The following is a 26,851-nucleotide window of genomic DNA, read 5'->3' as shown; positions in this document are numbered from 1 at the left end:
ACATAGTTTCTCTAGATGGCATTGCTCTGGCCTCTAGCACTACCGTAAGAAACCTCGGAGTAATATTTGATCAAGATTTGTCTTGTAATTCTCATTTAAAACAAACCTCACGGACTGCATTTTTTCATCTGCGTAATATTGCGAAAATTAGGCCTATCCTGACCCGAAAAGATGCAGAAAAATTGGTCCACGCTTTTGTTACCTCTAGGCTGGATTACTGTAACTCTCTATTATCAGGTAGCTCTAGTAAGTCCTTAAAAACTCTCCAGCTAATTCAGAATGCAGCAGCATGTGTACTTGCTTCTTCAGCTGTTTTCCTCCTCTTTGCTTGACCTTTTTTTTTGTTGCTGGTTGGACAGTTAGGCTAACTGTCAGTTTGGTAGTTGGTTCCGTTGTTTTCCAGTCTATCACTGTTTTCTGAGGTTTTTGCTGTTTTTTTCCTTCTTGGTAGATTTTTTTAAAAAAAAAACAATGGTTTTCTCTTCTGTTTTCTTCCAGCTCTTAGAAGAATAGTAGTTTATCTCACTTTAAAACTCTAAACTCACTCTCTCTCTCTCTCTCTCTCTCTCTCTCCCTCTCTCTCTCATTGTGTCATACAGATTACTGTTAATTTATTATGCTGATCTGTTCTGTACGATATCTATTGCACGTCTGGAAGAGGGATCCCTCCTCAGTTGCTCTTCCTGAGGTTTCTACCGTTTTTCTACCAGGGTTTTTTTGGGGAGTTTTTCCTTATCCGCTGTGAGGGTCCAAAGGACAGAGGGATGTTGTATGCTGTAAAGCCCTGTGATTTGTGATATTGGGCTTTATAAATAAAATTGATTGATTGATTGATTGATTGATATCAAGTACGAATCAAGGTCAGTTTACTTGCTATAAGGAGTACTGTTCGGTGGCATGTGAAAACAATTAATGTCTACTGTGGTCCTGGAGTTCCAATGTAGACAAAATCCACAGGCCTTATCTGGTACAAAAATGCACTGTAAAGTTCAGATGGTAAATGGACCTGCATTTGTAAAGCGCCTTTCTAGTCATCCGACCACTCAAAGCACTTTTTACACTACGAGTCACATTCACCCATTCACACACACATTCATACACTGGTGGCTGAGGCTCCCATACAAGGTGCCACCTGCTACTCAGTTTTAACACACTCACACACCGATGGAACAGCCAACCCCAATTTGGGGTTCAGTATCTTGCTCAAGGATACTTCGACATGCAGACTGGAGGAGCCCAGGATCGAACCGCTGATCTTTCGATTGGTGGACGACCTGCTCTACCTCTGAGCCACAGCCGCCCAATGAAGCTAATTAAATACTTCAGCAGTCTCAGCTAGACGCACAATTGTAAGGAATTTAAGGATTTTACCATCTACAATCCATAATATCATCAAAAGATTCAGAGAATCTGGAGAAATCTCTGCACATAAGGGGCAAATAAACACTGAATGCCCGTGACCTTTGACTAAGGCACTACTGCTTTACAAACCAACATGACTGTATCAAGGATATTACTACATGGGCTCAGGAACACTTTGGAAAACCACTGTCAGTAAAAACAATTCATCTCTGCATCTACAAATGCAAGTTAAGATTCTACCATGCAAAGTGAAAGCCATATATCAACAACATCCAGAAACAGCGCAAACTTCTCTGAGCCCAAGCTCATTTGAGATGGACTGACACAAAGTGGAAAAGTGTGCTGTGGTCTGACAAGTCCATTGTGGATGTGGTGTCCTCTGTGCTAAAGAGGAAAAGGACCATCAGGACTAGATTTTTACCAGGTTAAAGTTCAAAGCCAGGATCTGTGATAGTATGGGGAAGAGTTAACGCCCATGGCATTATGGGTAACTCACATGTGTGAAGGCATCATGAATTCTGAAAGACACACAGGTTTTGGAGTAACATATGCTGCCATCTAGGGCTGGATTAAAATAATCGATTCATCCAATTCAAATCGATCTTCATTTGAATGATCCAATATCAATTCACAAAATCCGAGATTAATCTTTTAATACACGCTTTTTCCCACAGATGTGTGAAGCTTTAACTCTGTTCTCACTGGTAGTAAAAGGGCTGCAGCACTAAATTACTAACAGTAGTATTGAGAAACTCAGACGTTACCGGTTCTTTTATCTGTAACTGTTAGCTTACTTGTTTATAATTTGGTGTAATTCATTATCATGCTGCAGCAGCCTTTCCTCCTGCTGTCTGTGCGTCGGGATTGCTGCACCACTTTTACACACACAGACACACAAACAAGGAGCAGAGGTTTTGCAGTGGAGACAGAGAAGTGAACTTGAGCTGATGACAGCTACACTTGCTACTTTAAGTGCAATAAAACCTCCATGAGGAAAAAGTCAATACTTTATTAATATACCTGTTCAGCAACAGGTAATCATGTAGAAAGGCGATATTTCAATCGATATTTCAATCTGCTCTGACTGTGCCACTGCCACAGTGAATCTCCTCAGCAACAGAGGGAGGAGCAGAGAGGACAGGAGGACTGATACTGTCTGATGTCTGTGTTCTTTATTCTTTCTAAACTTCACTCAGTATTGTGATGTCAGGAATATGATTTATGTGTGATTACATGCATTTATGTATATTTATGTACATTTAAATGTGTTTCCAGTGAGATACTGAGTTTATGTTGTGACTTTGCAGTTTAAATATTACTTTTACTGCTCTAGAAACAAAATGTAGGTTTAAAATATTAATTTTTATTCCTATTCTTAATTTACTCTTTTTTAAAATAATTCCTTGTAAAATGTACAGTATTAATTCTCTAAGAATCTCTTTCACATGCTAGCAAAAATTGGTATTGTAACTGAAATATCCCAAGTCGAATCAATATCGAATTGAATTGGGACACTGTGAATTGAAATTGAATCGATTCAGGAAATCGGTGACAATACCCAGCCCTACTGCTATCCAGATGATGTCTTTTTCGGGGACATTCCTGCTTATTCTGGGAGGCTATGAGACACGTGTTCTGCACATGTTACAACAGCGTGGCTTCGTAGTAAAAGAATGCTGGTGCTAGACTGGCCTGCCTGCAGTCCAGACCTGTCGCCCATTGTTCATGTGTGGACCATTATAAAGCACAAAATACGGCAATGGAAACCCCAGACTGTTCAACTGAAGTCGTGTATCAAGCAAGAATGCAAACAAATTTCACTTTCAAAACTTCAACAATTAGTGTCCTCAGTTTCTAAATACTTACTAAGTGTTGTTAAAAGAAATGGTGATGTCACACAGTGGTAAACATGCTCTTGTGCCAACTTTTTTGGAACATGTCACAGGCATCAAATTCAGAATAATAGTATAATTTAAAAATAAATACATTTTATCAGTTTAAACATTAAATATCTTGTCTTTGTACTGTATTCAATCAAACATATGTCAAAAACGATTTGCAAATCATTGCAATCTTTTTTTTTATTTACGTTTTATACAGCGTCCCAACTTTTTTGGATTCAGGGTTATACTATGATAATTACAAAAATTTGAGACAATCCTTTAAATCCCACACTGTCATGAAAGAGTAAGGAGAGAACAAGTTGTCATACCTGTGTTGCAATTCCTGCATGATCGCATCCAGGGACCCACAGTACTCTGTAGCCTTGCATCCTCCTCCTGATGGATTACAAATTCATATTTTACTGCTCCATTAACAGATAAGCCTTTTTAAACAATCGGACTCAATTCTTAACTAGTGACAACTGATGCTTTACACATCATGTTGGCAATTACCATCGAACCAGAGCGTCTTCCACAGCTACAGTCAGAGCATGGCCCAGGTGCAGCGTACCAGTCACATTTGGTGGAGGGATACACAGAGAGAAGGTCTGATCCACACTGTGAGATAACCTCTCCTGATGCACATCAAAGCAGAAAGTTTGAAAGCAGGTGAGACATAGACAGAGCTCATGTGTGTGCAGGTGCTGTTTCTACTGCACATTGTGTTTTCTGTCTTTAAATTCCAACTGAAATCTAATAAGTCATCCCTTCTTACAGCCAAAAATAATGTCAAGTAAGTTTTAAAAGAAAGGTTTTTAATTATTTAAAGTAGTAACAGTGATATAGAGTATTATAGCACTTTTTATAACATAGTTACAAAGTGCATTAACAAAGCAGATACAGTAATAAAATGAGTTAAGATAAATTACATACAATAGTAAATGGAATTAAATATACAGTATGATAATGTAGATTAAAACAATATATATAAATATATTTAAATGCATGTTTTACAAGGTTTGTTTTTAGCTGACATTTAAGAGAAAATACAGACGTAGCTGTATAGATTATGAACAGCACTTTAATTGACAGTTTAGGTGCTATGAAAGCAAATGCATAGTCATCCCTGGTTACAGATCTAGACTGCCATCCTAAGATTGCAGCCTTTTATATGTGGGCTTAGTCAGAGATATTGTTTGGAGATGATCTCCTTATCACTTTGTAAGTGATAAAGAGAATGTTGAACTGTGTTCTGTGGGTAATGGGGGGCCAATGGACTGCTACTAAATTGTGGTAATGTGTTCTCTTCTAATCGGTCAAGTCAAAAGCCAAGCAGCTCCATTTTGAACCAGCTGCAGGTGATTAAGTACTAAGTGCACAATAGAGAGAATAACAATAATTTAGATGGGATGGGATGGAACAAAGGCATGAACAGCTTTTTCAATGTCATCAGAAGACAGAAATGGCTTGATTTTAGAGATGCTTCTCATCAGATAAATATATGACCCTTTAAGAGGGTTTCAAAGTTCAGATTTGAATAAAAAATGAGGGCTCAGTATTCAGTCAGTCAGAATGAATAGAGAACTTAATCTTGTGGCTGGTCCTCCATTCATTCTGACCTCAAGACAAGAGAGGCTGGGTGGGACAAATCTAATTAGCTTGGTGTTATCCTTGTTAGGCTGGAGAAACATACAAGACATTCAACACCAGGGTTTCCCACACATTAATTTATTTGTGGTGGTCCACCATGATTAAAACACCTGCTGCCACATTTTGATTGACTTTTTTTTAAGCTGGACTGTTCATTAGGTGCGCGTTTGAAATATAGTTACTGTTTGTTTATTCATAGCACCACACTCTCACAGCGCAGACAGAGCAGCAGAACATCAGGCACAGTGAAAGTGAAACTTAACAATTCATTGCACTGGGTTTGCTTTCACTTACAAACAGCTACTCCTCTCATCCATCAATCTTATCACCTCTAACGGGATCGACTGATCAATTATTCACCCTAGACTCAAAACTCCACTAACTGCTGCTGAGGGGGAGAAAAAAAAGATTTCCGCCTGTGCTGCATTCATGGACCCACAAAAATTTGCGAATTTAGACAGGGCACACAGAGTGATACACAAAGCCAACGAGGGTTATTGTTCAAAGTGTGGCTCTTTTTGTGTTGTGTCTCAGAGTCACAACTGGCCTATGACAGAACAGCGACATTGCTGTTTTATGCAAATACAGTAGCCAACAATTAGATTGGTTATATGCAAAGAATTTCTCAGTCTATGGAAAGAACTAGCAGCATTCTGACTGTTAACACAGGATGCAATTTCATTTCTGTTAAGTTTCAGTTAGACATGAAAGGTTCTTCTGTTACTTCCACATAATTGCTTTGTTTTATTTTATATTACATCGATTATATAAATGGATGCACTGAAGTGAAGAGAAAGTACCTTCTTATCTGAAGGCCATGATTTTTAAATTTTTTTTTTTTTTTTTTTAGGACAGCATTATTTCAGAAGTTGTTATAGTCTGATGTGTTGTTTTGTTCTAAAATCCTCACATGTAGCTCTGGACAAAAGAATCCCTCCTTCTCCCACCACTGATACCAGCTGGACTCCACATACTCTGGACTGTACGAGGATGGGAACGACAAGCTGGTGTCTGCAAAGAAGAAAAAACTTTCTTCTAAGTCTGCAGAGAGACACAGCGGGTAAACAAGCTGGAGATGAAAATACCATTGACAGGAGGTCAATCACCTTTCTTTGTTCCATGAGGTGTTTGAGCAATGTACACTATCTTCTGCTTCTCGCTCCATTTCAACACATTATCTTCAGCAGCCTGAAGGCACAAATATCACAGTTCAAGCAATGTTGAGTCAACGGTTAGAGATTTGGCTCTACCATCCACTCCATATTCACTGATACTTAAATATACCTGTGTGCAGTGGGTCAGTGTGGGCAACATTGCAAACAATGAACCATGTTATCAAAATTTTTAATCATTTTTGCATCAATGTAATGAAGAATTGATTTGCCATGTAGATGTTTCCCTCAAAATAATTTCGTACGGACAACCTCGGTCTAACTGTGTAATGTTGCATTCAATAAGACCTGTTAAAGCTGCTGTATCACTAAGGAGAAAAGCCTGGAGTTCATGATCAACCATGTGGTAATGTTTGGTTAGTAGTTAACTTTAGTTAACTACAGAGAAATATCGGTATCGGCCTATATGTTGCTCGATGTGCACGGATTTAAAGAGCTTATTTTCAACAGAACATAATGCAGGAAAGATTATTGGAATAACTTAAAGTTACTATATTCCCAATGAATTTTACTGTTACAGCGGACTTATGTAATTTTTGACAATAGGGTTTGTTGTTAAACTGTAAAATACCCTGCCTCCACTACATACCTGTGTCACAAGTTTTTGATTATGTGATTTTGATGATGTATATATATACACACACAAGTTTTTGATTATGTGATTTTGATGATGTATATATATACACACACACACACACACACATATACATATATGTTTATCAAAAACTTGTGACACAGATATGCAGTGTGTGTGTGTATATATATATATATATATATATATATACACACACACACACACATATATATATACATACACTACATATCTGTGTCACAAGTTTTTGCTATCCATATATATATATATGGTAGCAAGATATTTAGTGGAGGCAGGGTATTTTACAGTTTAACAACAAACCTCATTGTAAAAAATTACATCAGTCCGCTGTAACAGTAAATTTCATTGGGAATACAATAATTTTAAGTTATTCCAATCATCTTTTCTGCATTATGTTCTTTTGAAAATAAGCTCTTCAAATCCGTGCACATCTGACAACATATAAGCCGATACCGATATTCCTCTGTAGTTAACTAAAGTTAAAGGGGCAAAAAGCGAAATCGTTTTTGCCGCTACGTTTGCTGTTGTGCATTGCAATGCCTAAGTATGACCATGCTTTAATTCTTGGTGACATGAATATACACGTGTGTTGTCCCTCCAAGACCCCGGCTAGTGAATTTTTAAATCTCATTGGTTCATTTGATCTTGTGCAGTCTGTGTCTGGTCCCACACAAGAGCACGGGCACACGCTTGACATTGCCCTATCATATGGTTTACCAGTTTCCAACATTGAAGTTTGTGGTGCATTCTTTTCTGACCATATGCCTGTTTTGTTCGATGTGTCTCTCCCATGTTACACTGACAAACAAATCGCACCAGCTTGTCGATGCTGTATGCTTAACCCTTCCACTGCCGTTCAGTTCTCGTCTGCGTTTACCAACGTTACAGTAGACCTACTAAGCCAGTGTCAGAAATTAGCTAGGGCCACGGGCCATTTGGCCCGCAATTTATCCAAGAATGCCCCCAAAAGCCATGTTCCGGGGGCCAAAATTGCCCCCAAATTCTCAAAACAACTATATGTATTTATATTTTTAACAGTATTACAATCTGACATTAAAGAATAATTTTATTTTCATTAAATTAATTTACCGTCACGTCTACAACTCATTTTCCAGACATAATCAATGAGACTGCACTGATTACGTGACAGTAATCTGACAGAGAAGGGGAGGGCGCTTTGCTGTACCATAAGTATAAATTAACCATTTCTTGGGTGATCTGTGTCTACACAATGACAAATTAATGAAAAATTAAGGTAGAATGAATGTTAAATTTTAAATTAACTTATTTCCAGGAGTGCACCTAAGGAATTTATAGTAATTTGGCCTTTTTAACAGTAAAAGTAACTGTAATGTGGTGAAACATTAGTACTGCTATCAGTAGATTAATGGTTAAATCATCACATTTAAACTGGTTGAATTATAGGAAATCTGAGTGATATTTTGCAACCATAACTTTATGTAACCCATTATTTATTTCATTTATAGTGGTTTCTACTTAAGAGTGAAGACACTATCTTAGTTGGTTTTGCTTTTCATGTGCTTATTGTTAGAACATAATTACAAGTTTTTGATGGCCCCCAAACATTTTGAAAATGCCCCCATTTTTTAGACCGTGGGGGCCAAAATTGCCCCCAAAATATTGTGCTAATTTCATACCGAAACACTTTTCTGATATCATTTTAACCAACTGTCACAAGCCTCAGGTCCTTTTTAAAACTATTAATGATATTCTTGACGCCCCCCAGTCTGTCTGTCTTGATGCCTCCTCTGAAACATGTGAGCTCTTTCTACAATTTTTTATTGACAAAGTAGCCAACATTAGAGCTAGCATCCCTACCCCGACACATGACCCCTCTACTATGGCCACCTGCCCTGCCACTTTTAGCCATTTTGAGCCTGTGTCTCTTTCCGAGCTACAGGAAATAATTTCCCACATGAAACCCTCTAGCTCCCCCTTAGACGTCCTTCCCCCTTGCCTTGTTAAAGAGACCAGCAGGGCTATAGGGCCAAACGTCCAAAGGATCACAAAAGAAAGCCTGGCAGGAGATGTACCAGCAAATTTTAAACATGCTGTGGTGCAACCGCTGATTAAGAAGCCCAGCCTTGATGCCTCAGTCCTATCCAATTTTAGGCCTATGTCCAAGCTCCCGTTTCTTTCCAAAGTTTTGGAAAAAATTGTGCTTGTCCAACTGATGTCATTTTTTAACACTCATGGCATTTTGGAAGTGTTCCAGTCCGGTTACAAAGCACTCAATAGTACCGGGACTGCACTCCTAAGAATTTTCAATGACATATTTTTGGCCACGGACTCTGGTGACTCTCTCATTCTTGTACTGTTAGATCTCACTGCAGGGTTTGACACTGTAGATCACATTATTTTGCTTTCCCGTCTGGAGCACTGGGTTGGCATTAAAGGTTCAGCCTTGGAATTTTTCAGGTCATACCTGTCTGGGAGAAGCTTCTGTGTCAGCCTAGGAGACGCTACATCCTCCACAGCATCTCTCCACTGCAGAGTGCCGCAGGGCTCAATCCTTGGGTCGAGAGAATGCCAAGAGTGTGCAAAGCAGTAATCAGAGCAAAGGGTGGCTATTTTGAAGAAACTAGAATATAAAACATGTTTTCAGTTATTTCATCTTTTTTTGTTAAGTACATAACTCCACATGTGTTCATTCATAGTTTTGATGCCTTCAGTGAGAATCTACAATGTAAATAGTCATGAAAATAAAGAAAACGCATTGAATGAGAAGGTGTGTCCAAACTTTTGGCCTGTACTGTACATGAACGCACAGCCAGACCAGCTTGTAAACAAGGGGCTGGAGATTAACATAGAGAGAGGGTGTGTGAGGTCATGCTATACTCCAGCGATTTTTTAATTCCTTCAGTCTAGAAATGGTGAATTTCACTTATTGCCCCTTTAACTACAAACCAAACATTACCACATGGTTGATCATGAACTCCAGGCTTTTCTCCTTAGTGATACAGCAGCTTTAACAGGTCTTATTGAATGCAACATTACACAGTTGGACCGAGGGTGTCCATACAAAATTATTTTGGGGGAAACATCTTCCACAGTTTCAGCATCTTTATCTCTCAAACATACAGTGATGTCATCACTATAATATTATTTCCTCATGGACCGTTTGACAAAGATTTAATTCAGAATCTTAGACTCCATTTATTTTGCTCTGGATGGAAATGTTCGCAGCTATTTTCTTTTCCCAATGCTTCTGCGCTACTTACACTGTGTTGATTTGACAATATGGCCTCCTCCCGCTCTCTTCTACGCCTCTGTTTCTCTGCTTGGGGGCGTCGAGAGGATGAAGAGAGGGATGGAGGTTTCGGTGTGTTGCTGTGGTGTCTGGCAGCTCCTCTCTCCACCAGCCTCAAACTCAGGACACGACCTGCCCTCCACATCCTCAGTAACACACTACGCACAAAACAAGCACAGAAGCACAGTTGATTCAGAGAAATTAGATAATAAATAATTGATCTGCAATCACAGTAGGTAATATTTCACGTAGCGAACTTTACTTACTGTGCTCAGAAATGCTAGCCACGACCTTTTAACTTTGCCGCCATGTTACTAATGTTATAAGCCAGAGAATGTGCATGTCTATAATGGTGCTGGTTATAAGTAAACCTTAAAGAACAGTGTAACCTCGTAGAAAAATGTAATTTAATATTATTCTGTCACAAAATGTACTTTTAAATTCTATTCTCCGCATGTGGATTCTGCTTGTTGACGGAGTGTTAAAACTTAACGGACAACAGGAAATACCTACTGTCCGTCTGGAAATGTCTTCCCCACAACACTACTGCTGTAAAAGAAACGAAGCATCCTGCCTACATTTGAAAATAAAACGACGTATGGAAAAAGAAATCACTAAAAATGTAACTTACCATTAATGTCCTAAATGCTGTTTCATTGCATACATAATATTATGAAATCACACAGGAGTTTGGCGTGGCATTTTTTTTAACGTAGTGCAATATAGCTGATAATCATTTTGGCGTGAAAACATTAAACTTCCGTTTTGAGACAGAACATCTTATTTTACAGCTTGACTTTGTGTTAACCACATCTCACCGTAGTGCTCAACGCTTCATAATATTTACTTTCACAACCTTTTAATTTTAATACACTTTACGGTTTACAGGAGACGGGTCTGTCATTGAAGCTATCATTATATTACAGACACTGTCTATCACTGACGGTCAACTTCGGCACTTAAACATTTTAAAGCTAGCTAACGGTAGCGTTAGCAAAGCAGCTCCAGGGATGGCAGACGTTCCCGGGACATCAAGTGAGACGATAACGGAGACTGTTCAGACTAGCACACCGCCGCCGCCCCAGCAGGTAAGCAGGCTGGTCTTGTTTTGCTTACCTGGTGGAACTGCAGACCAAAAACCCGTTCAGTTGTTTCCAGCTGTAACCAGGCCGCGCTGCGTTCATGTTATCAACCCGAAACATGGCTCTCAGTCCTGCCTTGTGAACCTTCGCTAGGCCCAAGTGTCACTTAACTTAATATCCTCTAAAATTACATTACTAGTTACGATGTTAGATAAGTACTGCTGACATTATCGCAAGCGTATATGCCCGTGCGTAATGTGTCAAATGTTCTCGTGTAACGTTATGAATTAAGTTTAAGTTTATAAGTTTATTTGCTTTATTAATCCCCCTGAGGGGAAATTCAATGTTTTCACTCTTGCTTGTCAATTACACACAGGTCCGAAAGACACACACATGAACAACAGGACCTATACATGCACAAAGTGGAGAGATGTCAGAGTGAGGGGGCTGCCCCTCAATCAATTTTCAATCAATTTTATTTATAAAGCCCAATATCACAAATAACAATTTGCCTCACAGGGCTTTACAGCATACAACATCCCTCTGTCCTTTGGACCCTCACAGCGGATAAGGAAAAACTCCCCAAAAAAACCCCTTTAACGGGGGAAAAAAACGGTAGAAACCTCAGGAACCCCTTGGTGAGTTAAATTAAAGGGACAGTTCAAATTTTTTGAAGCGGGGCTGTATGGGGTGCTTATCCGTAGTCAGTATTGTTGTTTTGTGTTTTGTATTTTTGTATTGTTACATACAGTAGATGTCAGTTGGCATGCCCCCAGTTTGGAGAAGCAGGCTGGAGTCATGGAAGCTAAGCAATGCATCACTGTGGATGGGGGCAGGAACAAAATATACTTTAGCCACCTTAAAAAAAAAAGTCTCATTAAACAAAAAAAGAATATTAGTTCAAGTGTAAACTGTATTGAGATTATTTTCACTGCTTCACTTTAATGTCAGACAGAGATTTCCAACTGGAAAATGAAGCAGTTATATTGCTCTCCTCAGGGCCGGTCTCCATTGAGGAAAACAGTGATTAAACATGGCTGAACACAGGAGCTGCTGGTCTACTGCTGCTTCGATCAATTATTTTGTTTGTCTTATTGTGTGACTTTGCCATTTTAAAGGGTTAGTTTAGATTCACCAAAGTCAAGCAATAACACATACTAACTAACTGATCAAGGCAGCTCCTGTGTTCAGCAGGCTAAAACCTCTGCACATTCTTAAACTGACAATCAGTTTTTTAGGTGGGACTTTTTTTAGGGGCTAAACTGCATTCCGCTGCTGAACACCAACCACAGCAGTTCATTTCTTAGTTGTTGTGTTGGACTCCAGGCTGCTTCTCCAAACGGGGGGCATACCAACTGACATCAATTCTTTTTAATACACTGACTATGAATAAGTATTCCATACAACCCCACTTAAAAAAATTCTGAACTATTCCTTTAACAGTAATCCTTTGATTGGGATTGCAGGTTGTGGTCAAGATTTGATTCTAGGCACACACCAGGTATTGAACTGAGGTCCTCCTGTCAGCAACGTTAATGATATGAAAAACAGACTACTTCCTAAAGCAGCAATAAATATATCAAGTCAAATCATATCATAGAAAAACAGATAACTGGTTGCTCTGTGTTGTAGAGTGTAGATCCAAAAATGTATCAGATGCTCTTGGAAAAAAGGAGGGAACTCCAAAATACTGCAAACAGGAAAAGAATCCAGGCACTCAAAACAAAAATGAGAATGAGGAAGGAAAGATTAGGTTTAAAAGGCTTTAATATAATGGCCAACTCATTAAAAAGCCAACATGTTTCGACCACTGTTGGTCTTCATCAGGGCTGGAGAAAAAACGCAAATCATATCATATCATATTCAGACCTGACTGAGACGTGCCACTCCATGAGCCTGGAGGTCGCTGAAAAAGCAGTGATTACAGTATAAACAATCATGCATCTACAGTAGTTTAGTGTGTAAAGTCAAAATGTGGACATCCATGTCCATATGCTTCAGGTCTGGTTCTGTTTTTCCTGGTTTGGCCTTTGCCTATTAATGAAAAGAAATCTAAGGGCGCATTCACACCAGGACAGTCCCAGGAACTCGGTTTGATTTAGTGGGGAATGCCAAAAAATTTCACACCTTCATTTCACACTGCACTTTTTAAAGTGGACCAAACTGCCTGGACAACGTCACACAGTTACAACAGCTGCTTGTTTGGGTGCGGTATTGCCCAAAACGACCACTGACCAGGAAGAATCAATTGGCCAGGACCAAAAACAGAAATCCATCCCCTTCAGCCGGCTTGGTCACCACAAAAACACCAAACGTCAAAATGCAATGCTCTCTACGTCACTTCTTCTCTTTGGTTCACTTCCTCTCTTTGGTTTGCTGGATAGTCGGTTTTCATTTCCCACTGTAAGCGAACCGCACGAGGGTTCACTTGCAAGTGAATTAAGACCCCCAGTTTTCAAGCAGACCAGAGTTTGCTCGTTTGGTCCACACCAGAGTTCTAATAAGCGTTCACACCACTCCAAACGAACTGAAAGCGGACCAGGGTTTGTTTAAGGTGGACCAAATAGCGCCAGTGTGAATGCGTCCTTAATGCTTTAACAGATAATTATATTTCAGACTATGCATATGTATAAATACCAATACAATGTACATACACACACACACACACACATACACACACACACACATATATATGTGTGTGTTTGTGTGTGTGTATATATATATGTATATATATATATATATGTGTGTGTGTGTGTGTGTGTGTATATGTTTTTTTATTTTTTTTATTTTAACCTTTATTTTACCAGGAAATAGTTCCACTGAGATTCAGAATCTCTTTTGCAAGGGAGTCCTGGCCAAGACAGCAGCATAATAGTTGCACTAAAAAACACAATAGGTTAAAACAGACAACATGAAACAAACAGTTACAAAACAGTTGGCAATTCACTTCAAGACAGTAATCACCAGCAGTGCTCAATAACAGGACATGTGCATTCAGTACTCAAATAGTCCTTAATCCTACTTTTAAAATGTTCCATACATGGCAGGTAATCCATTTTAAAATGTCTCTGTAACTCACACCAGGACGAGGGTGCGAATACTTTAAAGGCACTTTCACCAAAGACAGTTTGTGTTTGAGGAACGACATACATAATTTGTCCATCTGACCGAAGATTACAGCTCCTGGCGACTTTAGGAATCAAGAGAGAACATAAATAAGAAGGCAAATCACACAATATGGCCTTATAAAGAAAAATGTACCAATGTTCCAATCTACGATTGTGCAAAGAAGGCCAACCAACACTCTCATACAAGCCGCAGTGATGAGTACGAAAACCAGAATCAGTTACAAACCTTAATGCTGCATGATACACTGAATCCAGCATTTTCAGAGAAGATAAATTTGCATGCATATATAAAATGTCACCGTAGTCAAGTATTGATAGAAATGTTGCTTGTATAAGTCTTTTTCTCGCACTAAAGGAGAAACAACATTTGTTTCTGAAATAGAAACCCAACTTAACCCTGAGTTTTTTCGTAAGACACTCAATGTGATGTTTAAAAGACAAATTTTCTTCTAAGAAAAATCCCAGATATTTGTAGACTGATACTCGTTCAATCACTTTGTCATATAGCGTAACAATCTGACAAACATCATCATCTGTGTTCTTTGACTTCGAAAAGCACATAATTTTAGTTTTGTCAGAACTGAGTACGAGTCTCAATTTATAAAGATTTTTCTGAACGATATTAAAGGCAGATTGCAGATGTTCTATGGCACTTGCTAATGATGAAGCAGAACTATACAAAATGGTGTCATCCGCATAAAAATGAAACTTTGCCTGAGGCATATATATGCATATATATATATGTGTGTGTGTGTGTGTATATATACAGTGCCCTCCAAAAGTATTGGAACAGTGAGTCCAATTCGTTTACTTTTGTTGTCGACTGAAAACATTTGGGTTTGCCATCAAAAGATGAATATGAGACAAGAGATCAACATTTCAGCTTTTATTTCCAGGTATTTACATCTGGATCTGATACACACCTTAGAAGATAGCATTATTTGTAATGGAACACAAAATTTTTAGGTGAGCAAAAGTATTGGAACATATAAACTTAAAATAGATTAAAGTGAATGAGACTTAATATTTAGTTGCAAATCCTTTGCTTTCAATAACTGCATCAAGCCTGTGACCCATTGACATCACCAAACTTTTGCATTCTTCTTTTGTGATGCTTTTCCAGGCTTTCACCGCAGCCTCTTTCAGTTGTTGTTTGTTTTGGGGGGTTACTCCCTTCAGTCTCCTCTTCAGCAGGTAAAATGCATGCTCTATTGGGTTTAAGTCTGGAGACTGACTTGGCCAGTCTAAAACCTTCCACTTCTTGCCCCTGATGAACTCCTTTGTTGTTTTGGCAGTGTGTTTTGGGTCGTTATCTTGCTGCATGATGAAGGATCTCCCAATCAGTTTGGTTGCGTCTTTCTTTAAATTAGCAGACAAAATGTTTCTGTAGACTTCTGAGTTCATTTTGCTGCTGCCATCATGTGTTACATCATCAATGAAGATGAAAGAGCCCGTCCCAGAAGAAGCCATGCAAGCCCAAGCCATGACATTACCTCCACCGTGTTTCACAGATGAGCTTGTATGTTTGGGATCATGAGCAGATCCTTTCTTTCTCCAAACTTTCGCCTTTCCATCACTTTGGAAAAAGTTAATCTTTGTCTCATCAGTCCATAAAACTTTTTCCCAGAATTTTTGAGGCTCATCTCTGTACCTTTTGGCAAATTCCAGCCTGGCCTTCCTATACTTCTTGCTAATGAGTGGTTTGCATCTTCTGGTGTAGCCTCTGTACTTTTGTTCATGAAGTCTTCTGCGAACAGTAGATTGTGATACCTTCACTCCTGCCCTCTGGAGGTTGTTGCTGATGTCACTAACAGTTGTTTTAGGGTCTTTCTTTACAGCTCTCACAATGTTTCTGTCATCAACTGCTGATGTTTTCCTTGGTCTACCTGTTCGACGTCTGTTGCTTAGTACACCAGTGGTTTCTTTCTTCTTCAGGACATTCCAAATGGTTATACTGGCTATGGGCAATGTTTGTGCAATGGCTCTGATTGATTGTTCATCTTCTCTCAGATTCACAATTGCTTCTTTTTCACCCATAGACAGCTCTCTGGTTTTCATGTTGGTTCCACCTCTAAATGCAGTCTGCACAGGCAAAACCTATCGTACCCAATCTGAAACTGAGCTCAGACATTCAGTGCTATTTATTGTTTGAATACTCAATGTAATTGAGAGACACCTGGGCAACAAAACACACCTGTCAGTCACATGTTCCAATACTTTTGCTCTTATGAAAAATGGGTGGGTTCAAACAAAAGGTGCTATCTTCTAAGTTGTGTATCAGATCCAGATGTAAATACCTGGAAATGAAAGCTGAAATGTTGATCTCTTGTCCCATATTCATCTTTTGATGTCAAACCCAAATATTTTCAGTCTACAACAAAAATAAAGGAATTGGCCTCACTGTTCCAATACTTGTGGAGGGCAAAAGTTTGGACACACCTTCTCATTCAATGCGTTTTCTTTATTTTCATGACCACTTACATTGTAGATTCTCACTGAAGGCATCAAAACTATGAATGAACACATGTGGAGTTATGTACTTAATAAAAAAAGGTGAAATAACTGAAAACATGTTTTATATTCTAGTTTCTTCAAAATAGCCACCCTTTGCTCTGATTACTGCTTTGCACACTCTTGGCATTCTCTCCATGAGCTTCAAGAGGTAGTCACCTGAAATGGTTTTCCAACAGTCTTGAAGGAGTTCCCAGAGGTGTTTAGCACTTGTTGGCCCCTTTGCCTTCACTCTGCGGTCCAGCTCACCCCAAACCATCTCGATTGGGTTCAGGTCCGGTGACTGTGGAGGCCAGGTCATCTGCCGCAGCACTCCATCACTCTCCTTCTTGGTCAAATAGCCCTTACACAGCCTGGTGGTGTTTTTGTGGTCATTGTCCTGTTGAAAAATAAATGATGGTCCAACTAAACGCAAACCGGATGGGATGGCATGTCGCTGCAGGATGCTGTGGTAGCCATGCTGGTTCAGTGTGCCTTCAATTTTGAATAAATCCCCAACAGTGTCACCAGCAAAACACCCCCACACCATCACACCTCCTCCTCCATGCTTCACAGTGGGAACCAGGCATGTGGAATCCATCCGTTCACCTTTTCTGCGTCTCACAAAGACACGGCGGTTGGAACCAAAGATCTCAAATTTGGACTCATCAGACCAAAGCATAGATTTCCACTGGTCTAATGTCCATTCCTTGTGTTTCTTGGCCCAAACAAATCTCTTCTGCTTGTTGCCTCTCCTTAGCAGTGGTTTCCTAGCAGCTATTTGACCATGAAGGCCTGATTGGCGCAGTCTCCTCTTAACAGTTGTTCTAGAGATGGGTCTGCTGCTAGAACTCTGTGTGGCATTCATCTGGTCTCTGATCTGAGCTGCTGTTAACTTGCGATTTCTGAGGCTGGTGACTCGGATGAACTTATCCTCAGAAGCAGAGGTGACTCTTGGTCTTCCTTTCCTGGGTCGGTCCTCATGTGTGCCAGTTTCATTGTAGCGCTTGATGGTTTTTGCGACTCCACTTGGGGACACATTTAAAGTTTTTGCAATTTTCCGGACTGACTGACCTTCATTTCTTAAAGTAATGATGGCCACCAGTTTTTCTTTAGTTAGCTGATTGGTTCTTGCCATAATATGAATTTTAACAGTTGTCCAATAGGGCTGTCGGCTGTGTATTAACCTGACTTCTGCACAACACAACTGATGGTCCCAACCCCATTGATTAAGCAAGAAATTCCACTAATTAACCCTGATAAGGCACACCTGTGAAGTGGAAACCATTTCAGGTGACTACCTCTTGAAGCTCATGGAGAGAATGCCAAGAGTGTGCAAAGCAGTAATCAGAGCAAAGGGTGGCTATTTTGAAGAAACTAGAATATAAAACATGTTTTCAGTTATTTCACCTTTTTTTGTTAAGTACATAACTCCACATGTGTTCATTCATAGTTTTGATGCCTTCAGCGAGAATCTACAATGTAAATAGTCATAAAAATAAAGAAAACGCATTGAATGAGAAGGTGTGTCCAAACTTTTGGCCTGTACTGTATATATATATATATATATATATATATATATATATATATATACAGTGCCCTCCACAAGTATTGGAACAGTGAGGCCAATTCCTTTATTTTTGTTGTAGACTGAAAATATTTGGGTTTGACATCAAAAGATGAATATGGGACAAGAGATCAACATTTCAGCTTTCATTTCCAGGTATTTACATCTGGATCTGATACACAACTTAGAAGATAGCACCTTTTGTTTGAACCCACCCATTTTTCATAAGAGCAAAAGTATTGGAACATGTGACTGACAGGTGTGTTTTGTTGCCCAGGTGTCTCCCAATTACATTGAGTATTCAAACAATAAATAGCACTGAATGTCTGAGCTCAGTTTCAGATTGGGTACGATAGGTTTTGCCTGTGCAGACTGCATTTAGAGGTGGAACCAACATGAAAACCAGAGAGCTGTCTATGGGTGAAAAAGAAGCAATTGTGAATCTGAGAGAAGATGAACAATCAATCAGAGCCATTGCACAAACATTGCCCATAGCCAGTATAACCATTTGGAATGTCCTGAAGAAGAAAGAAACCACTGGTGTACTAAGCAACAGACGTCGAACAGGTAGACCAAGGAAAACATCAGCAGTTGATGACAGAAACATTGTGAGAGCTGTAAAGAAAGACCCTAAAACAACTGTTAGTGACATCAGCAACAACCTCCAGAGGGCAGGAGTGAAGGTATCACAATCTACTGTTCGCAGAAGACTTCATGAACAAAAGTACAGAGGCTACACCAGAAGATGCAAACCACTCATTAGCAAGAAGTATAGGAAGGCCAGGCTGGAATTTGCCAAAAGGTACAGAGATGAGCCTCAAAAATTCTGGGAAAAAGTTTTATGGACTGATGAGACAAAGATTAACTTTTTCCAAAGTGATGGAAAGGCGAAAGTTTGGAGAAAGAAAGGATCTGCTCATGATCCCAAACATACAAGCTCATCTGTGAAACACGGTGGAGTATATATATATATATATATATATATATACATATATATATGTGTGTGTGTGTGTGTGTGTGTATATGTGTATATATATATATATATATATATATATATATATATATACATACATATATTTAAGCAATATCACACGAGAGGGAGTGATGTTCATCATCACGAGCTCGAGTGTGATATTGCTTTTATACAGCAGTTCAACAGTTAAATAAGCAAGGCTGATTAAGAAATGTTGAAAAATGAGGACAAAATAGATAATTTAAGCATTTTATTTGTCTTCCGCCAACAAAAATAGTTCCCTCAGGACTCTGCTGTCACCGTTGCTATGTAACGCAGACATGGTGCGCCAGGCACTTACTCTTTATACACATTTATCTGCACGTTTCCATTAATTGTGCAGCCGGTGAAAAAAGTCTCTGGTGACTGCATGGTGGACTGTCGCTTCACAGGCACAGCTGACTCTGCCTTCTGATCTGACAGTATGTTGCTTTTCTCCAAGTCATTGAGCTCCACTGATGAAACACTGACAAACCTGGATGTGTGCTCAGATGGATTCAGCTTCTCCTCTCCCTCATCTTCCTCTGATGACCATTCATAGTTCAATTCAAAACTTATTTTAGGAAAAAAATCCATATTTTTGGCTGTTTGACAGTGGATGAATTAATTAGCCTACAACGCAACTGCTGACCTAACTGACACTAACCGTCAGTTTTGATTTGATTGTTGATTGCAATCAGCTGTGAGGCGGAGTGATACATACACAGTGAAATAACCGTGACGTTGTACTCCAATATTATCACGGTTTTACTGTCTCTCGACCAATCAGATTGCAGGGCCGGAACTAGCTGTTGTATAATTGATAAATTAGCTTCTACAATAGGCTGACATAGTATTTGTTTAAAGGGAACGGAACAACAATCCTGAATGTTCCCTGTTGTTGACTGCTTACTGCAGATATTGCTTCCAAATAATTTTGCATTTGCATTTGCCCAGGTCCCATGTACATGAACTGCAAAGCAGAGCCTTGAGAATTTGAGTACTTGACATACAGGACAGTCTTGCTGTGTGATGACACAATAAAACAATGTCCAGTTTACATTCAATGGCCAGTATCTCACAGCAAGATCTCTTACATGTAACAGGAGGGACGAAGCCTGACAATCAAGCTGAGGAAGAGGAAGACTGAGAAGAAGGTGGAGTGGTCTAGTGACACTGTTGACAATGAGCACCTAGGAAGAAGGTCTTCAAAATGTGAGTTCATCTTCCTCATCAGAGCACACTGAGATGTAGACAATGCAGAGGTTATTTTTCTTTTAGAAAAGGCCAGATTATTGAATTTCATAGCTAGAGTTGCTTTTAAATTATGTTTAAACTGGTAAGATTGTCACACATTGTTATGCTCACTTCTAATTGCATTGTGCGCCCTCCTTGCCCTCGCAAACGAAGAGGCCATTAACCGTCAGATGATGGGGACGGTGAAGGACGGGCCGATTTACGAGAGAATCGCCGCCTGACTAGCTGCGGCTTCCCTCCCACGTCACTGTTTATGTCACATGCTGAGCTGATACTGCTTTTGCGTTTTGTTACTTGCTCACGCCCCCCATTGCCCCGAAAAAGGCACATTCTGTATAAACAAAAGTAGGTAGGCGGCATTTTACCGCACTCCCCGATTTTGTTTTTATACTGCCAATGCTGAAAGAAGACTGATTGGGCTTTCCTGCAAATTTGCACAGTTCCTATCTAAAAAGGGCTAGTAGTCCTATACCACTGAGCCACAGCCATCAACTGTTTTAGAGCTTTAGAGGTTGAAGACAGGCTACATTCACACAATTCAGTGTTAAAATCTAGAAGAAAATTGTCACAATGTGACTGCTGCTACAACAACCCACAAATTAACTAATCAGAGTATAAAGAATACCCTTACTATTTCTTTCTTGCTTAGCTGTTTTTCCATTTACATTGTAGTACTACATATCCTAAAGTCACTTACCATAAAAGTGGCTGTCCATTACAGATTTGTAGTCATAAATCAGATTATAAAACATAGAACAAAAGACAGTCCTTGTAACACACTTTTGAGTGTTTTCAAACTTGTGAGTGTTTTCAAACGGTTTTCTTTAGTATCAAATCAGTCCAGTGAAGCTTGTCTGCACATCCACAGTTAGGGTGCAAATGCTAATGCAGCATGACTTTTTAGGGTTGAGATGTGAATAAATGCATGTCAAAATAGTGTCCATGTGTACCCAACAGATAACTCACTGGCAACATTACATGTATCACCCAAAGCATGATGGGGAACTGAAGTTCAAAAAATGTTTTTGAGCTCACATAGAAATAAGTAAAGCAGAACTCACATGTGTATGTATATTTTTTTTTAAATTTTGCACAATTTTTTTTTAATATCACCAAGGCGCAGAATGTCCCTCAGCACTGTTCCTATATCCCTGGAACACAGACACTCCTCTGTCCATTAATACACATGAAAGACACAGTAATTGAACTAATATATGGGATGAATAAAATAGCTTAGACATGTAGTGACAATGCCATAAGCCTGTACATTATAGAGCATAGAGTGAAAACTGAGTAAAGAATGCTTAGGGATTAAAGCAACACTAACCTTTCTGGAAATTTTACAGTTTTCTTTGTTTAGGTTAAAATGCTATTAATAAGCTGATGGCACACTAAAATCTAAGTGAATTCCACCAGAGATAAAAACTCATAATTATACCATTCTCATGTGGTTCTAAGAAAACTCCGACCAATCATTGCATTCGGACCAAATGCAATGATTGGCCGAGCATCCTGTCTGTCCTTCCCACGTGGAGGCCTCCGACTGGACTGACGTAACCGCTCACGTAACGAAATGCAAGAAAGGTAAGAGTAGCTTTAAAGGTGTTGTATGGTGCATGAGGACCATATGAAAAATCTCAAAATTGTTTCATCTCAGTATTCTGACTCCCTCCTCAGAATGCAATTGATGTTATAACTCAAATATTTAATTTGTACATGGCCTTAATCTCCTTCTACACACATGGTGTATGATTCACATTGAAATTTAAATAACCTCTTCAGCCTCTTTTTACAATGCCTGTTTAAGGCGGAAATTTCATGCCAATATGCGGCCTTGCCATGCTGTATATAAAGTACAGTTGAGGAACGGGGGGAAAGCGCGGTCTCACCTTTAAGCCACCAGGAGAGGTAGTAACAGCGCCAAAACGGTGTCTGTATAAACAGGACAGCCAGCAGGATAGGTGTGACATTTTTGACGTGTTGATGCGCAAGGATAGACCGATACATCTGCCGGCCGATATATTGGGCCGATATTTGAGTTTTTTACTTGTATCAGCAACGGCCGATACGTGTGTGGGTTTGCGGATTTATTTTTCCCTGGCACTTTTTTTCATTTGAAAGTATGTGGTTAAGTTGAACAAAGCTGTTGAATCCTACTGTGTACAGTAGTTGTTGTTTTATTTATGCTTCAGCTTAAATATTTGTTTATTTTATAAAGACATTACTGGAAGATTTAAGAGCACTGAACTCTTTTTTATTTGAATGTATAATAATAATAATATTCTACCTGTTCTACCTCAACTTTCCATCTTGTTTTAGTATTTTTTACTGTTCAATAAATGTTTCTTATTTTAAACTTGAGACCTGTAATATTTGTTATCATTGTGTCATTTTTTTTTTATGTAAATTGAGGGAGCAAAAGCAGTATTGGCCCCAAATATCGGCTCAAGAAAATCGGCAGTCCATAATCGGTCATCGGCTAAGGGTGATGGAAAAAAATCGGTATCGACATAGGCCCTAAAAAATCCATATCGGTCTATCCCTACATACGACCCACCAAGGGAGATTTTTACAAAAGTAGCTGTTAGCAGCTAACTCAAAGAAGAAGAACAGCTGCGTAAATGTCCACAAAACAATGAGTTCCAGGATAGTGTTGCACGGTTAATCTAATTGCAATCACAATATCAGGCTGTGCGATTACATAACCGCATAAAAAACTGCAATTTGCAATTTAATGTAAATAAATGTTAACATGTGTGCCTGTGAAAGTGACTACCTCTCCTGTAGTGTGTGGAGTTTGTTGACATTACGCACACAAGGTATCCTGGTGTGTGCAGCACGTATGTTCAGGTGACCAGCCGGCGTGCAGCAGTAACCAACACAAACGCTGAAGAAGAGCATGAGCATGACCATGAACAGGCTGAGTTGGTGGCGGAAAAAACGCAACGTCTATTACGTGGCGATACTTTGGATTCAGGTACGGCGGTGTTTAACAGAAAGACGTGCTGTGTAAAAGTTTGAAAGTTAAAGTCGCCACGTCCCGCGGCAACATGACCAATCTATATCAGCGCTTGAGACAGCACAGAGAAAAGTAGGAGGAATGCATGCGAGAGAAAGCCGAGCCATGTAACGTTAAAGACAAAGAGACAACTGAAAGCCGCCAGAGCCTCATAAAACAACAGAGCACAATTACGCAAACATTTGTAAGTGTCACGGGGAAATCACGGACTCTGTAACAAACTATATAATAACACATGAAAAACTGAGCAATTTTGCTCAGTTTCGGCCCACTTGACATGCTGCTGTGTTGTGCTACGGCGTGATGGAATTTGTCATTTACGTGACAACGCCTGAACGCAACACAGGCTCGCTCCGCTGTGTGTACAGTGCCATGCTGCGCTGCTGTGTGAGCAGCGTGTTTGACTGTGGTCTGTCTGTTGATGGTTATTTACACTGTCCAGAACAATAACTATGTCAGGTCAGGTCAGTGCCCCCCTGATATAATGTAGGGGAAACACTGAATCAAGCAAGAAGACTAATCATACCATTAATGTGTTATATTGTAATCGCAATCACAATCGCAAATCGCGATATTGTCCATTCAAATCGCAATCACACATTTTTATCAAATCATGCAGCACCAGTCCAGGAGCTCCTTACCCTCAGAGCAGAGGATGAGATTGACCCCATATAAAGAGACAGTAAATGATTGTTATTGACATGTCATACCATTGGTATCGTTATTAAGTGCTGCCAACGCATATATTATATGTCACACTAGAGGCTGACGCTGTGGTGTTACATGTCACGCCTCCTTTGATTCTGTAATGCCAGCATGCTTTCTGAAATCACACACTGGAGCGGATTGATGCCGCCATCATTTGGTTCTGTGTAAAAACGTAAAGGAGGCATGATGAAGGGACTTTGTAGCAGCTCTATAGCGCCATCACTGTGTAAATAGGGCTTCTGATACATAACTCTGCCTCTTCATCTTTCTGCTGCAGGACTCAATTTATCAAATTGAACAGCAGCTTAAAGCTATTTTTACCACACACTGCCTTTTGTTACTATTTCTGAACACAAGTGTTTGAACAAGGTGTCATGTTCTATTTTTGATTTTCAAACTACGAACTTCCAGTGAATCAGTGAAGGCATCAGCTGTGGATGGAGATCACCTGGATCAATCCTAACCTTGTATGTTGTGTTTCAGGCTGCTGTATTTATGAGAAGCCCCGACAGTTTGGAGAATCGTCCTCTGAAAGCGAGGGAGAGGATGATGATGAAGGGTGTGGCAGTGCTCACTGTATCCTGGGCCACGGCAGGAGAGGTCATGGACAGAGGGGGGGCGGGGGTACCACAGTGCCCCCAAACTCTGGAGGGTCACACACCCACTAATCAGCACTGCAGGCTGATTGTGGGGTCAGAGGGGTTTCTCACCACGACAATGACAGATTACAAAACTGCACTCTTTTTTAGTTTAATTCTATCACTGAAGTACAGGTAGGCCTGATGCTGCATTTCAGTCATGAGTCAGAAACTCCCCAGCTGCTGGAGCAGGATTATAGCCTCTGTACTGCTGCCCTGAAAAAGCACAGAGCAACTGGGATTATTGAATAAGCCTAATTGAAAATCCTGCTCTCCTTTCAGCAACTGAAAGCATGCTCAGTATTGTGCCAACTGACATACATAACATTGAATAATGACTTCAAATTTTAAAGTGCTTTTTTTTTAATAAAAAAAGACATGTTCTGATGATAACAGAGTTTAAATTTAAATTTTGCATGTTTCAGCCCTATAACTTCAGATCACACATGGTATTTTCCAAAGCATGTAGTGGAATGGTAGAATTTAAAATGCTTTCCTATTTTCCTGGTAGCCATTGGTTTCCATTTACTCCACATGCTATGACAATAAACTTTGAGGTTTGTGATCCATCACAGTGAACATCATGTTTGCTTTTATTTTTATCAGAGTTGTTAATGCTGAAATGCATTTAAGGTTTCATCTGACAATTATTTTCAACATTGCTGAATCTGCTGAATATTTTCACATCTAATCAAGAAATGGTTTGTCTATAAATTGTCTGAAGGCAGAGAACATGGCCCATCACTCTATCCAGGACCCAAGGTGAACAGTATTTGACTACCAGTCTAAAACCAAGAAATACTAAAAAATATTCTGTTTACGTGACAAAGAAAAGCATCAGATCCTCACATGGCACAACAGCTGGGGTGTTTGGCATTTATGCTTTAAACAAACTCAGATAATTACCAATACTCAATTATCAAAAGAGATGCAGATTCATTTTATGTCAGTCTACTAACTGACAAATTAAGAAATCAGTTTAAATCTGTTATTTCTTACCCACAGTGATGGAAAACATTGAAAAGTCATGGAATTTCTCAGTGACATTTTCCAGGCCTGGAAAAGTCATGGAATTAGTCAAAATCATTGAAAGTTTTTGAAAAGTCATGGTATTTGTTATGTATAATGAAATTGTTAGAATAATCTCACATGGTTAACCTTCCACATAATGTAGCATAACATCAAATTAATTTTCTGCAGCTTTTGATGTAATGTAAGCTCTATTATGCATTGATGTAAAACAACATTTTGTTTAGTACCACACATGTTTTTGTCATTTTCTCCCTGGGTTTGTCTTTCCCTTCATGTGTGCCAGCTGGCTAAAATTATGCCTGAATAGGGTTTGAAACCCATGTTTAAAAACACCAGCCAAGTGGGCTAAGAAAAAAAACTTTATTATCACACATTGAAAGGTCAAGGAAAAAATTGAAAATTTTGTCCATAAAAAAGTGTGAGAACCCTGTATTTATTTTTACTTGATGTTTTTCAATTACCATTAAATTGCCCGGGCTATCATTTGCTTAAATCACTGAAATCAACAGGATGGTTATGGCACTGGAGGATTATGGCACCTGGCATACCAACACAATAGCACTTCATCCTGTTGAAACAATACTCACAACTTGGAATCATTTTTATGAAAAACCTTTTTGATTCTTTTGATATAGGGACCATTATGGACTAAAGGAATATGAATAACTTACAGTGTAATCAAGGAATGGACACGTAATTTAAGGAACTTTTATGAAAATTAACTGCTTGGCAACCAGACCATGCGTCTAATTGAGACAGGTGTATATTTGTCAAAATGTGTAACCATGCTGGGCTAGTAAAAGGGACTGGGTGTTTAATTGGGACAAGGATTTTAACTGAAGTTTAATGGTAATTTATTCATTGTTTGGTCTTCAGAATTGCAAAAAAATAGAATAACAGCCATCACAAATTTTGGAGATCTATAAGGTGACATCTAAATCTGGGTTTTATCCAAAACCCAAAGATAGTAGTGTAACAAATATATGCT

At 39.3% G+C, this 26,851-nt stretch overlaps 2 protein-coding genes across 2 annotated transcripts in view; one reads left to right on the top strand and one right to left on the bottom strand.

Annotated features, from left to right (window-relative positions):
• Positions 1-10,472, bottom strand: part of vars2 (valyl-tRNA synthetase 2, mitochondrial) — a 110,695-nt gene extending 100,223 nt beyond the window's left edge. Inside the window, exons 1-6 of the mRNA XM_078176127.1 lie at positions 10,218-10,472; positions 9,923-10,109; positions 6,002-6,083; positions 5,806-5,906; positions 3,759-3,880; positions 3,575-3,641 (exon numbers count right to left, since the gene is read on the bottom strand). Coding sequence (XP_078032253.1) covers positions 3,575-3,641; positions 3,759-3,880; positions 5,806-5,906; positions 6,002-6,083; positions 9,923-10,096 — 546 coding nt within the window. The 5' untranslated portion in view covers positions 10,097-10,109; positions 10,218-10,472. The remainder of the gene's footprint in view (positions 1-3,574; positions 3,642-3,758; positions 3,881-5,805; positions 5,907-6,001; positions 6,084-9,922; positions 10,110-10,217) is intronic.
• A 262-nt stretch (positions 10,473-10,734) lies between these two features.
• On the top strand, positions 10,735-26,242 carry ppp1r11 (protein phosphatase 1, regulatory (inhibitor) subunit 11). Its single transcript, XM_033637140.2, has 3 exons — positions 10,735-11,039; positions 20,316-20,424; positions 24,677-26,242. Exons 1-3 carry the CDS (start codon positions 10,962-10,964, stop codon positions 24,859-24,861), a joined length of 372 nt encoding a protein of 123 aa, XP_033493031.1. The 5' UTR covers positions 10,735-10,961; the 3' UTR covers positions 24,862-26,242.
• Positions 26,243-26,851: the final 609 nt, after the last annotated feature.

The sequence above is a fragment of the Epinephelus lanceolatus genome, chromosome 16, assembly GCF_041903045.1.
Source record: "Epinephelus lanceolatus isolate andai-2023 chromosome 16, ASM4190304v1, whole genome shotgun sequence".
Classification (NCBI taxonomy): domain Eukaryota; kingdom Metazoa; phylum Chordata; class Actinopteri; order Perciformes; family Serranidae; genus Epinephelus; species Epinephelus lanceolatus.
The sequence above is the reverse complement of the archived record's forward strand: the minus strand, read 5'-3'. Positions and strand labels throughout refer to the sequence as shown.